Source organism: Malassezia japonica, chromosome 1 (genome assembly GCF_029542785.1).
Source record: "Malassezia japonica chromosome 1, complete sequence".
NCBI lineage: Eukaryota > Fungi > Basidiomycota > Malasseziomycetes > Malasseziales > Malasseziaceae > Malassezia > Malassezia japonica.
Window position 1 is genome coordinate 379,306 of NC_083370.1, and position 12,123 is coordinate 391,428.

At 64.8% G+C, this 12,123-nt stretch overlaps 9 protein-coding genes across 9 annotated transcripts; 5 read left to right on the forward strand and 4 right to left on the reverse strand.

Annotated features, from left to right (window-relative positions):
* Window positions 1–301: 301 nt before the first annotated feature.
* MJAP1_000223 (uncharacterized protein) lies at window positions 302–925 on the reverse strand (the record flags this gene model as incomplete). Its single annotated transcript, XM_060264193.1, has 1 exon — window positions 302–925. One exon carries the CDS (start codon window positions 923–925, stop codon window positions 302–304), a length of 624 nt encoding a protein of 207 aa, XP_060120176.1.
* A 38-nt stretch (window positions 926–963) lies between these two features.
* Window positions 964–1,388, forward strand: DAD2 (DASH complex subunit dad2; the record flags this gene model as incomplete). The annotated part of the gene is made up of 3 exons (XM_060264194.1): window positions 964–1,168; window positions 1,191–1,250; window positions 1,273–1,388. The coding sequence occupies 3 exons, from the start codon at window positions 964–966 to the stop codon at window positions 1,386–1,388; spliced, it is 381 nt and encodes a 126-aa protein (XP_060120177.1).
* Window positions 1,389–1,393: 5 nt separating this feature from the next.
* Window positions 1,394–2,833, reverse strand: MJAP1_000225 (uncharacterized protein; the record flags this gene model as incomplete). Its single annotated transcript, XM_060264195.1, has 1 exon — window positions 1,394–2,833. The coding sequence occupies one exon, from the start codon at window positions 2,831–2,833 to the stop codon at window positions 1,394–1,396; it is 1,440 nt and encodes a 479-aa protein (XP_060120178.1).
* A 35-nt stretch (window positions 2,834–2,868) lies between these two features.
* On the forward strand, window positions 2,869–3,828 carry sgf73 (SAGA complex subunit Sgf73; the record flags this gene model as incomplete). Its single annotated transcript, XM_060264196.1, has 1 exon — window positions 2,869–3,828. One exon carries the CDS (start codon window positions 2,869–2,871, stop codon window positions 3,826–3,828), a length of 960 nt encoding a protein of 319 aa, XP_060120179.1.
* A 10-nt stretch (window positions 3,829–3,838) lies between these two features.
* Window positions 3,839–5,990, reverse strand: MJAP1_000227 (RNA helicase; the record flags this gene model as incomplete). Its single annotated transcript, XM_060264197.1, has 5 exons — window positions 3,839–3,881; window positions 3,904–4,481; window positions 4,504–5,723; window positions 5,746–5,934; window positions 5,957–5,990. The coding sequence occupies 5 exons, from the start codon at window positions 5,988–5,990 to the stop codon at window positions 3,839–3,841; spliced, it is 2,064 nt and encodes a 687-aa protein (XP_060120180.1).
* Window positions 5,991–6,011: 21 nt separating this feature from the next.
* On the forward strand, window positions 6,012–7,472 carry MJAP1_000228 (uncharacterized protein; the record flags this gene model as incomplete). The annotated part of the gene is made up of 4 exons (XM_060264198.1): window positions 6,012–6,278; window positions 6,301–6,519; window positions 6,542–6,739; window positions 6,762–7,472. The coding sequence occupies 4 exons, from the start codon at window positions 6,012–6,014 to the stop codon at window positions 7,470–7,472; spliced, it is 1,395 nt and encodes a 464-aa protein (XP_060120181.1).
* Window positions 7,473–7,534: 62 nt separating this feature from the next.
* On the reverse strand, window positions 7,535–8,072 carry MJAP1_000229 (uncharacterized protein; the record flags this gene model as incomplete). The annotated part of the gene is made up of 2 exons (XM_060264199.1): window positions 7,535–7,581; window positions 7,625–8,072. 2 exons carry the CDS (start codon window positions 8,070–8,072, stop codon window positions 7,535–7,537), a joined length of 495 nt encoding a protein of 164 aa, XP_060120182.1.
* A 104-nt stretch (window positions 8,073–8,176) lies between these two features.
* MJAP1_000230 (aspartate--tRNA ligase) lies at window positions 8,177–11,047 on the forward strand (the record flags this gene model as incomplete). The annotated part of the gene is made up of 1 exon (XM_060264200.1): window positions 8,177–11,047. One exon carries the CDS (start codon window positions 8,177–8,179, stop codon window positions 11,045–11,047), a length of 2,871 nt encoding a protein of 956 aa, XP_060120183.1.
* An 18-nt stretch (window positions 11,048–11,065) lies between these two features.
* Window positions 11,066–12,092, forward strand: MJAP1_000231 (2-dehydropantoate 2-reductase; the record flags this gene model as incomplete). The annotated part of the gene is made up of 2 exons (XM_060264201.1): window positions 11,066–11,131; window positions 11,154–12,092. The coding sequence occupies 2 exons, from the start codon at window positions 11,066–11,068 to the stop codon at window positions 12,090–12,092; spliced, it is 1,005 nt and encodes a 334-aa protein (XP_060120184.1).
* Window positions 12,093–12,123: the final 31 nt, after the last annotated feature.

Here is a 12,123-nt window from a genome sequence, read left to right on the forward strand (position 1 = left end):
CTTTGAGCATCGTAGTACGAAGGCCAACATCCGGATGCATATTGTTGTGCACAGTGCCGGGTCCTGTTGTTAAAGCCTCGATGCGTCGCGCAGCGAGCACTGGTCGAGTGCCTTGGACAGTACTTGAGCAAGCATGTCGTCAGACGCCTATCCAGGCATGGCCAGCAATGCAGCCTGTCTTCCAAGAGGCACATCCAAGCCCAAGGCATAGCAAAAAGCGCAAGGCATTGCAAACACCCCACATAGAACAGCGCCTTGCTCGTATAGTCAAATCATGCTTGCCTCGGGTAGAGCTTCATCCTCACGCGACTTGGACCCCGTCGCGGTACAGCGCCACGCGATTTTCTAGCCTGCCGCGCGGCCGTGTACGGTGCTCGATCCATGCGACGTCAAAGCGGCCCTGGAGCGGCCCCTGCGACGCAGCCAATGCCTCGTTCCATACGAATCCGGCGCACTGGAGGTCCGCAAAGTCGGCCTTTTGCGAGGTAAGGTGCAGCAACAGCAGAGGCAAGCGACTTGACCGTGCCTGCATCATAGCCTGCTTGCTGAATCCCGACAAGGTCGCTAGAACGCCTACCAGAGGAGCTTCGTGCGCCGACAAAGGCGCGGCGCTCGTGTGCATCTCGCTCGGCTGAAACTTGTCCCATACAGCACGCACGAGCGTCCCTTCGAGCTCGCGCACAATGCTTGGCCCCGCTGGCTTGGCCTCGGCCTTGCACTGGACAATGACGCGCATGCGATCCGCTGCTTCCAAAGGTGCTGTCTCTGTGTCGCGCCGCGCCTGCATGGCGTGCGGCGCCCACCACCCACACAGATCCATCCCTCTATCGTTTGCGCCTCCTGTGCGGTACACCTGCATGCGGAGCCAGCGCTCCAGCGTCTGCAGGCACGCCAGCTCGTACTGCGTCCCCCGCACCGTCGTCATAAATGTCCACGTGGCTTACGCGTCGCGTAAGCAACACGATGGCGCCGCTGAGCCAGAGGAGCAGCGTGGCGCCGATGTCGCGCGCGCGCATGTCGGTCGCGCCCGGCGGCTCGAATGCGCGTCTCGCCGCAAAGCAGGCGGAGCTGCAGGCCCTCCAGCACTTGCGGAGCGAATCGGCGAACCTTGCCCACGAAATGGCGCAGCTCGGCGACCGCGTGGATACCCTCGTCGCCGGTGGAAGCAGTACGTATTCATGCTCATGTAGCCGTCTCCTCGGTCATGGCGAGCTGGCAAGGCGTATTCCGTGCGATTCAGATCGCGCAAGGTACGTTTCCCCTCTTACCCAGCGACGATCCACGTCTCGCGCGACGCGTCCGAACAAGATACCGAGTCGCCCGATGCGCGGCAAGTGCCGGACGCGCTTGTGCGTATTCCCATCCAGCAGAGTGAACAGACGCAGTAGATGTACTATGTATGCCCCGATGCAGCGCCGTTGCCTGGCCGCAGCGACGGAGGAGGCGCCGTCGCATCCGTGACGACGCGGTGCAAATGATCGTGGATCGTGCCCGTGCTCCGTGCGGCGAAGCGCAGGTTCGTCGCCACGAGTACGTCCAGGATGCTCGTCGGAAGCACGGCGAGAATCGATGCCCATAGATAGCCTAGCGCATGCCCAAGGCGCGACGTGCCCCGCACGCGGTACGTCGGCCACAGCGGCGTTCCGCGCGAAAAGAGCAGCTGCGCGACCTTGTCGAGGATATCGCGCGGCTTCTTTGGCGCAGGCGGCGCGCGCTTTGGCCCGACCAGCTCGCGCGAGTCGCTCGGCTGCACCTGCGAAAATGGCGCGCTGCGGGTCGCGTCGACCTCGACGAGCGTCCAGCGCAAAGGACGCTGCTGCGTCTGCCGGCTGGTCCCGAGCCACGTCCAGGCGAGGGGGTGGTTGGTGCGCTGCGCAAGGTACTGCTGATCGCTCTCGCGGCGCAGTGTCGAGATGCCTGCGCGCACCGACTGTGCAATGATCGGCGCGGCGCCGTGCAGCGGCTGTGCAACCTGCACGTCCGGCAAGGAGATGAGCGAGAGGATCAGTGCCGGGGTCTGCTCCTCTGGGCGTTGGACGCGGTTCGGCAGCGCGGTCAACAACGCAAGAAGGCGGTTGATGGTGCTGAGCGGCGTCACGACGTGCGTACGCAGAGCCTCTTCCAGGCGCGCCGGCGTGCTCCTTGCCAGTGCGTCGGGGACGTCTGCGTCCGGCGCAAAGCTCAGCGCGTTCACCACACCAATTACCTGGACGTTTTCGCCCGGGCGTGCGTACGGATCGCCGGCCGTCGTAATAGGATAGCGCATGCACAGCGCGGCGTGCACGGCATGCACAAACTTGTCCTCGGCGCTGGTAGGGTCGTTGGCGTCGAGGACAAGCGCCTTGACGTACCCCTTGGACGGCGGCGGCACTTCGAACTCGAGCGCGCGCTTCGCCTGGTCGTTCGACACCGACGGCAGGACAATCAGGTCGCGCGCCGCCAGCGAGAGCGTGAGAGCGCGGCCGAGCGGCGAGTCGCCGCCGAGCACAATCACCGCCTGCGTGCGGCGCCCTTCGACGACCGTGCCCGAGGTTGGTACCTGCGGGCGTGCACGGTGCAACGCAATGCCGAGTCCCACGACTACCGCGCCGCCGAGCGCATATGCCGCGAGCGTGCGGTGCCGCACGAGCCATGTTCCTGCCTGCTCGCCGAGCGACGGCGGCGGCGGCGGTGGCGGATCCGCCCAGTTGTGCACCTTTCCTATATATTTCCCTGCGCGCTCCTTCCACGCCGATGCAAATGCCGGCAGCTCCATCGGCGGGCCATACTCGTTGAGCGAGCCCGAGACGCGATCCGCGCCGACGCGCACCGCTTCGGCCACGTCCTGCCACATTGTGGTGGAGTCCACGTGGCTTCCCAGCGTCGAGGATGGGGGATGCACCGGTGGGGTGGGACGCGATCTTCGACGGGACACAGAGTGCGCCTACGTCGCCAAACGCCACGCCACAGAAGCGGCCATGGCAGATTGACGAGCGTGATGTGACCGAGTTTGGCGGATTTTCGCTCGACGATGATGTCGATATTGTCGAGTGCGTCGACTGCAAGAAACCGGTCCTGCGTGAAGCGTACGAGTTCCACCAGGCAAACTGCGCGATGGCGCGCGATATCGCGTCTGGGCGCCTCTCGCCAAGTGTCCTGCAGGATGCAAAGGCCCAGGCGATGGATGTCGACGAAGGGCGCGACGCGCCCGATGCCAAGGACGCGCCTGACACGCCGCGCCGCAAAAACTTTGGCGGCAAAAAGAACCGCGGGCCGATCAACCTGGACCGGCAGTGCGGTGTGATCAACAACAAAGGCCTGCCGTGCTCGCGCTCGCTCACTTGCAAGTCGCACAGCATGGGCGCAAAGCGCAATGTCCAGGGCCGGACACAGCCCTACGATACGCTGCTCTTTGAATGGCAAAAAGCGACCAACCCCGCGTTTGTCGCGCGCCTCGAGGAGAAGGAAAAGGCGATTGCCGCCGCCAAGGCCGCTGCAAGTGCCTCGAAAGAAAAGAAGCGCAAGTCGAACCAGCAAGGCGACCGCGCACGCGACCCCGCCGAGCAGGAGCATGCGCGCGGCCATGCGATCGACGGGGGCAACGATATGTACGCCGCGAATGCCTCCTACCAGGATGTCGAGAGCGATATGCGCGCCGTCCTGCAGACGATCCACATGTCTGCGACGCGCGACCGCACCACCATTCTGCCTATGGCTGTACGGGGCTTTGCGGGGCAGTACACGACGCGCACCAAGCGCTTCCGTGTCCTGCGCCAGTTTCTTGCGCAGGGTCTCAGTGGCACTGCGCATATGCGCGCGCGCCGCTCCGAGGCCGAGACGAAGCCGTAGTGTACATCTATTAATACCGCCGTGGGGGGCGTTGCAGTTCGTAATAGTGGGGCCTGGGTCAGCAGGGCGACGTACGCAAGCTCAAGCAGCCACGCTTGGTCAATCACGGTGATATCCCGCATCATGGCCTTGGTGGTGTGCGTCACTTCCTGGAACACGACCCACCGCTCGGGGGGCGCGCGCGTAAACATCACCGACGACGGGTGTGCGTGCAGCACCGCATTGTGCCGCGCGCTGCGGTAGCTCCCGTCGTCCATGCGCTGGGCAGCGTTCTTAAAGAGGCCCGCGACGAGGCACTTGCGTACTTTTGTCCCATCGTCGCTGCTCTCCAGCGGGAGCTGCCAGTGGAGCGTCACGTATTTTTTGAGCTGCGCACGGATCGCCTGTGCACGCCGCAGCGACGCATAGGAGAGGGCGTACTTGGCCGCCCACTTGGGCGACTGCTGCCCGATGCGGGGATGCACAAATGCGTTGTACACGTTGAGCAGCGTGAGGTGGTCGCCTTCTTCGGCCACAAACTTGCGCCGAGAAATCTCCGCCGCGACGTCCATCGAGGGGCCGTACTCGAACGCGGTAAACGGCGAGGCGACCGACGTCATCGCCGCAATGGTCAGCATCTCTTCGGTGCACCCGACCTGCGCTGCGTAGAGGAGCTGGGTAAGTCGCGCGACGTACTGCACGGGCCATCATCGGATCGAGCGGCGCCTCGGCCAGGCGCTCGCCCAGGGGAAGGAGCCGGCCGTGCTCGTCGAGCGCCTCGAGCGAGGCGAGGTACGTAAGCGCGCTGGCCATTGCATCTGCGCTCGGCGCGGGGGGAACAAAGTCGAAGCGCGCGAGGTTATCAATGCCGAGCGCCTTGAGCTGCAAGAGGTACGGCGCAACGTCGCAGCGCACCAGCTCCGGCACCGGCCCTTTTGGCAGGCTCGCCAGCTGCGATTCCGGAAAGAGGCGTAGGCACTTGCCCGGCGCGGTGCGCCCGGCGCGGCCCGCGCGCTGAGCGAGGGCGGCCTGCGATGCGGGAACGACGGCCAGGACGTCCATACCCGTCGCAATATCCAGCTGCTTTTCCTTTGTAAAGCCTGCGTCAATCACATAGACGATGCCGTCGATCGTGACACTCGCCTCGGCGACGTTCGTCGCGACAATCACCTTGCGCGTCCCCCGCGGCGCCGGCAAAAAGACGGCACCTTGCTCGCTCGGCGCCAGGCCAGCGTACAGCGGCAGGAGCAGCATCGGCAGCGAGCCCGGAGGGAGCGCCGTGTACCTGTCCTGGAGCGCCTGCAGCGCCGTCTGGATCTCGTCGCGGCCGGTGAGAAAGACGAGGATATCGCCGATCGGCTGCGTCATATGAATGCTCCATGCGGCCTCGACGGCGGCTGCGACATAGTCTGGCACCGGCGTCGGCGTGTAGGCGACTTCCACGGGGAACGAGCGCCCTTCGAGGGAGAGGATCGCGACGTTTTCTGTCGGTTTGCCCGCGTACGCCGGGTCAAAGTAGCGCGCGAATGCCTCGGCGTCCATCGTCGCGCTCGACACAATGATGCGCAGCTCGGGGCGCATGCGCCGGATCTTTTTGAGGAGCGCCACCAGCAGATCGGTGTACACGCCCCGCTCGTGCGCCTCGTCGACCATAATCACGCTGTAGCGCGAGAGAAGCGGGTCGCGCATGCATTCGCGAAAAAAGAGACCGGGCGTCGTGTACTTGAGCCGCGTGTGCAGTGGATGCGTGCAATCCTCGAACCGCACAGCGTACCCTACCTCCTCCCCGAGCTTGGTCGCGGTCTCGCTCGCGACACGCGCCGCGACCGACGTGGCGGCCACGCGCCGGGGCTGCGTGCAGACAATCTGGCGTCCGTCGGCGGCCCACCCCGCCTCGCGCACGTACTGGGGAATTTCTGTTTTAGTGTCGCAACCTACGTGTCGTCTTTCCGCAGCCGGTATGGCCCACAACAATCACCACGCCGTGCTTCTCGAGGAGGTACAGCAGCTCGCTTTTGTGCTGAAAGACGGGCAGGCGCTCGCGCTGCCCCGCATCGACGTACGCGCTCTGCGCCAGATCAATACCGAGATCCTGCTCGCGCACCGATGCACGGTCCAGCGCACTCGCTGCGTCAGCGCGTCGACCTACCTGGCCGCTCCGCCCCCGGCTTCCAAAACGCCATCGAGTTCACCACGACCTCCACATGTCGCTCGCGGCGTACGTCCAAAGTCTGCCCGAGGCGCGGGGAAGCGGCGACGCGCTCGTGTCGCTGTACGCGGACCTCTCTGGGACGCGCGCGTCGAATCCGGGGGCATTTCGCGCAAAGGTCGAGTGGTGGGCGCGCACCCTCGGCCACGTCCTCTGGACCGGGCTGCTGCCCTCGGCCGTGACGCTGGCGGTGGACGAGGCGCTGCCGAACGCGTTTGCGCTCGCCTCAGCGGGGCGGCCGATGTGCATCGCGGTAGTATTGGTACGTAGCGTTGCTTACGCAGGACGAGCTCGCACGCGAGGGCAAGGTGATGCGGCGCAGCGCGTTTCTCGAGCGCGCACCGCTCCAGCAACGTGCTTCGTTCGCCTCGACGTTGGTCGACTATCTCGCCAAGCCCGCGTGGCGCGCCGCCGCGCGTCTCTGGACGGAAAGCGAGGCGATTGGCGACGAGGCTGTGTGGGCGGAAATGCGGGGCGAGTGGGTATTCCTGCACAATGTCGAGGTACGTGGTCCTGCTCACAAAGCGTGCCGCCGAGCTCTACCGCAAAAAGATGGACCGCATCGCGAGCGTGCTGGACACGGTCGTGACGCGCACCGAGCTCTACGCCCAGCTTGCTGCGCTGCGCGACGAGTCCGGGCACCCTCATCTTTCGCCGCGCGACTGCGAAGTCGTTGCGCGCTACCTCGAGCGCGACATGCGTGTGTTGGTCGTGGATGGCGAGGTACGTCGTTGTGCTTATGCAGATTGTCAAGCTGCTCCGCCCCGGCGATGCGCGTACCATTGGCGAGACGGAGAAAGGCGTGCTCGCCGTGCGCCAGATGCAGCAGAAGCTCACGCAGCAGGTCGACGAGCTCGAAGAGCGTGTGCAGAAAGCGCATGCGCGTATTGTCGCTGCGCTGCGGTCCAAGCAGCCGGAAGCGACCGCCAAAGCGTATCTGCGCACCAAGAAGCAGCTCGAGGATCTGCTGGCGAAGCGCGTCGGTGCGCTCGAGACGGTGAGCAGTATGCTGCTCAAGATGGAGCAGGCTGTCGGCGATGCCGAGGTCGTGCGTACGTACGAGACGTCGGCGGCGGCCCTGCGCTCGATTCTCGCCGATCCCGCGCTGCAGCCGGAGCGCGTCGATGCGACGATGGACCAGCTGGCAGAGGCGGTCGGCGACAGCGACGAGCTGCATGCGGCGATCACGAGCGGATCCGGCGTGGACGACGAGGAGATTGCGCGCGAACTCGAGCAGCTCGCGATCGATGCAGAGGGCAAAGGACAAGGAGAGAGCAGCCTCGAGAAGCCCGCCGAGAAGCCCGCCGAGCCTGCCCAAAGCACGGCCGAGCCCGCACCAAGCACTGCCGAGCCTGCCGACGAATCCGAGCGGCGCTTTCCGTCGGCACCCCAACATACCCCCCCGTCGCAGCCGGCGCCCGCTACGTCCACCCCCTCTCGACACCTTGCTTCCTAGCTATGACAGCGAGTTAATAATAAAGTACAGCACGAGCACCGCGCAAAAGCCTGCAATGGCCATCACCCGCATGTTGCGCCACCACATTTCGCGGCGGAGCCCCACGGCCCTGCGGCGGAACGCGAGGCTCTGGTTCGCCGCCGAGTCTGTGCGGTCCATCAGCAGCTCGATCTGCTCGCCGCGGCTGAGGATCTGTTCGACGTTCTGCGTGATGATGTCCTTGACAGAGCCCAGCTCGGCCTGTGCCCGCTTGATCGGATCGGATTCAGGGTCCTGGTTGAACTTTGCGCGCAGGCCATCGAGGCGCTGCTTGAACCCATCCTTGTACGGCGCCGCATTGTACTCCTTCTCCGCCTCCGACAGGAACGCAAACGGGACGCGGCGGCCGAGCTCCGCGTCGGCGACCGCCAGGAACACCTTGCCGTCCTGCGCAATATAGTGAAAGAGCCACGACTCGAACGCGTACGAAAGCCGCGACGCAGTGCTTGGATCGATCTTTTCGAGTATCGTCTCGGCGGCGCTCAGGAACCGTGCATGCTCTTCGTCGTGCGACTCCGCGACGACCTTCCCCCCGTCCGCAACGAGCGCCAGGACAATCATGGTGGAGGTCACGTGAGTTGCCACCCGTCGCCGCACCGCATTTTGCCTACCTACGCACGGGCGACATGAGTGGGTCGGGATCGTCCTCGACGCGGTCTAAATCGATGCCGCGCGGCAATCTTTTGGGTTCGCTTATTCACCGCAAGACGCGCAGTGTCTCAAAAGGACGAAGCGCTAGCGACCAGCCCTCCAACAGCGACCGGAGCGATGTGACGGACAAGTCCGATCTCCGCGAGGTCGAAAAAGAGCGCAAGGCGGAGGAGCAGCGCGAGTTCGAGCGCCAGGTCCAGCTGCGACGCCGCCTTTCGGAGGAGCGTGCCGCGCAGATCGAGACGCCCGAGCAGCGTGCGCGCTACGGACGCCACGGTGTGTACAGCGTCGAGGAACAGCCGCTCGACGCGCTCTTTGACCTCGCGCAGGCGAACGAGGCGGTGAAGGAGGACCCCGCGATGCTCGCGGACCTCGCGGGGGAGTCCCGCCGCTTCCGCGCGCGCGTGCACGTCGTGCGCCCGCTGGGTCCCCACCTCGTCTTTATGGTGATCCGCGAGCGCACCATCACCCTGCAGACGGTGCTGTCGGAGAAGGCGGGCGACTTGACCGCGCATATGATGCACTGGGCCAAGCGCCTCCCGACCGAGTCGCTAGTGACCGTGCAGGGTGTGCTACAAAAGCCGCGCGATGTCATCCACGGCTGCTCCATCACGCACATGGAGCTCAAAGTGACGCATCTCTACCTTGTTTCGCCGAACAATGAGCAGCTGCCCTTCAGCGTGTACGCCGCTGAGCGTGCCGCGAACCATGCGCTCGAAGAGCACCACGACCTGGAGGACACGGGCAGCAACACCGATCACTCGGGCAGCGACGCGCACAGCACCGACCACACCCCGATCATTTCGCAGCGCACACGCCTGAACAACCGCCTGATTGATCTGCGCACGCCGACCTCGCAGGCCATCTTCCGCGTGCAGTCGGCAGTGTGCACGGCCTTCCGCCAGTACCTCATGAGCCAGAGCTTTATCGAGATTCATACACCCAAGCTCCAGGGCGGCGCGTCGGAGAGCGGCGCGAGCGTCTTCCAGGTCGGCTACTTTGGGCGCTCGGCGTTCCTTGCGCAGAGTCCGCAGCTGTACAAGCAGATGTGCATTGCGGCGGACATGAAGCGCGTGTTTGAGATTGGGCCCGTGTTCCGCGCAGAGAACAGCAACACGCCCCGCCATATGACCGAGTACACCGGCCTGGACCTGGAGATGGAGGTGAACCACTACTACGACGCGGTGCGCGTCATTGACGGCATGCTCAAGCACATCTTTGGCGTGCTGAAGTACGAGTGCCACGACATGGTCCAGCAGGTGCAGCAGCTCTTTCCTGCGGCCGAGCTCGAGTGGCTGGACGAGACGCTCGTGCTTCCGTTCCCGGAAGGCATCCGCATGCTCAAGCAGGACGGCTACCGGGAGGAGGACGGGAGCGAGCCGAACGAGTTTGAAGACCTGCACACGCGCGCCGAGATCCGCCTCGGTGCGCTGGTCAAGGAGCAGTTTGGTACCGACTACTATATTCTGGACAAGTTCCCGACGGCCGCTCGTCCGTTCTACGCGCTGCCCGACGAAAAAGACCCGCGGCGCACCAACTCGTTTGATATCTTTGTGCGTGGCCAAGAGATTTGTACGGGTGGCCAGCGCATCCACGACGCCGAGATGCTCGAGGAGCGCATCAAGGAGATGGGCATCGACACGCACGGCCTCGAAGAGTACCTCGAGGGCTTCCGCCTCGGTGCGCCGCCCCACGCCGGCTGCGGTATCGGTCTGGAGCGCTTCGTGATGCTCTACCTCAACCTCGACGACATTCGCCTCGCCTCGCTCTTTTACCGCGACCCGAAGAGCTTTGCGGTCAAGCGCCGCCAGGAGCTGCGCCACCCCGAAGCGAGCACGAACCCTCCTCCGTGGCGCCAGCGCGCCGAGCACAGCTCGTACGTCTCGCCCGCGTCGCCGTTGACGTCCGCGATGCCCACGCTGCAGCCCCTCGAGAAGCTGATTGCCAACTACGGCGACTCGTCCAACACCTCGTGGCTCGACGACCGATTCACGATCTGGCGCGACGACGACACCGGCGCGGCGATCGGCTACTCGACGCGCCGCCACTATGCCTTTATCGTCGGCAACCCATTGTGCGATGCGTCGCAGTACTCGCGCGTGATTACGCGCTTTTTGCACTTTGTCAAGGCGCAGTTCCTCAAACCCGTGTGGCTCATGGCCAGCGAGCCGGTCGAGCAGATTCTCGGCGGCCGCCACGGCTGGTGCACGCTCACCTGCACCGCCGACCAGCGCGTGAAGGACGTGCGGAAGAACGCCGCGCGCCACGATCCCGAGATCCAGCGCAAGGTGCGCCACGCCGCCAAGGTCGGCGTCACGATCCAGGACGTGCCGCTGAACCAGGGCGTGCCGCGGGAGCTGCAGCACGAGTGCGACCAGCGCATCGAGCTCTGGCATGCGAACCGCAAGGGCGCGCAGGTCCACCTCACCGAGGTCAAGCCGTGGGTCGACCAGCTGCACCGCAGCTACTTTATCGCGCGCGACGCGGACAAGACCATCTGCTGCCTCGTGGTCCTTGCGCAGCTCTCGCCGGAAGCCGGCTACCAGGTCAAGTGGGCGATGAGCTTCCCCGACGCGCCGTCCGGCGCGATCGAGATGACCATCCTGCACGCGCTCGAGACGGTCAGCACGTCGTCCGTGACCTTTGGCACGGCCGCGACGGCGCGCCTCACCGCCGTGTACGGTTTGAGCGGCATCGCGTTCAAGGTCTTGTCGCGTGTCTACCACAACGTCGTCGAGCGCACGCACCTCCTGAACAAGGGCGAGTTCCGCGAGAAGCTTGGCACGCAGAACGACCCGACGTACATCTGCTACCCCAAGGGCGGTCTCTCGATGCTCGGCGTGCGCGATATTATAGACTTTTTCCGCGACAGCCCCGCATCGTAGTTGCCACGTGCTACCATCATGCCCCACGTCCTGGTTGTCGGTGCAGGGGCCGTCGGCGCGTTTTACGCGAGCAAGCTCGATCCGGTAGGTAGCTGTGCTAATGTAGAATGCAGCACACGTCGCACTTGTCTGCCGCTCGAACTACGACGTGGTGAAGCAGCACGGCTTCCAGATGAAGACGCACAGCTTTGGTGACTATGCGTACAAGCCGCACGAGGTGTACCCCTCGGTGGACGCGGCGGCGGCGCAGGAGTGGGACTATGTCGTGGTTGCGACCAAGGCACTCAACATGTCGCCGGACACGGCGTCGTTTATCGCGCCGGTCGTGACGAGCAAGACGACCATTGTTCTGGTCCAGAACGGCGTCGAGGTCGAGGCGCCGTACCGCGCGCGCTTCCCGGACGCGCCGATCGTCTCGGCGGTGACGGTGGTGAGCGCGGCGCTGGTCGAGCCGTCGGTCCTCGTGCAGTACCGCTGGACGCGCATCTCCCTGGGGCCGTACACGGACCTCTATGGGACGCAGACCACCGATACACAGCGCGCACTGATCGAGCGGGGCACCGCCGGCGTCGAGGAGCTCGTGCAGCTCTTTACGGCCGGCGGCATCCGCGACGCGGAAGCCTACGATGCGCTCGGCCTGCAGCAGGTGCGCTGGCACAAGCTCGCGATCAACGCCTCGATGAACGTCTCCGGCGTGCTCTCAGGGTGCCTAGGCAATGACGTCATGGTCAAGGACCCGATCCTGCGGCCGCACCTCGAGGCGTGCATGCACGAGGTGCTCGACGCGGCGCCCAAGATCTTTGGCAAGCCTCTCCCGGAAAAGTTTGCTTCGCCAGAGCTTTTGCTGAAGAGCACCGAGCGGAACGTGAACAGCAAGTCGAGCATGGTGCAGGACTGGCAGGGCCACCGCGCGCTCGAGCTCGACGCGATCCTCGGCAACGCGCTCCAGGTGGCTGCCAAGCACAATGCACCGATGCCGCGCCTCGAGTCGATGTTTGCACTGCTGCAGAGCGCGCAAAAGGTGCATTTGGACAAGTCTACCTAGTTACTTCTTGCCCTTCAGCTTCTCGACCGCG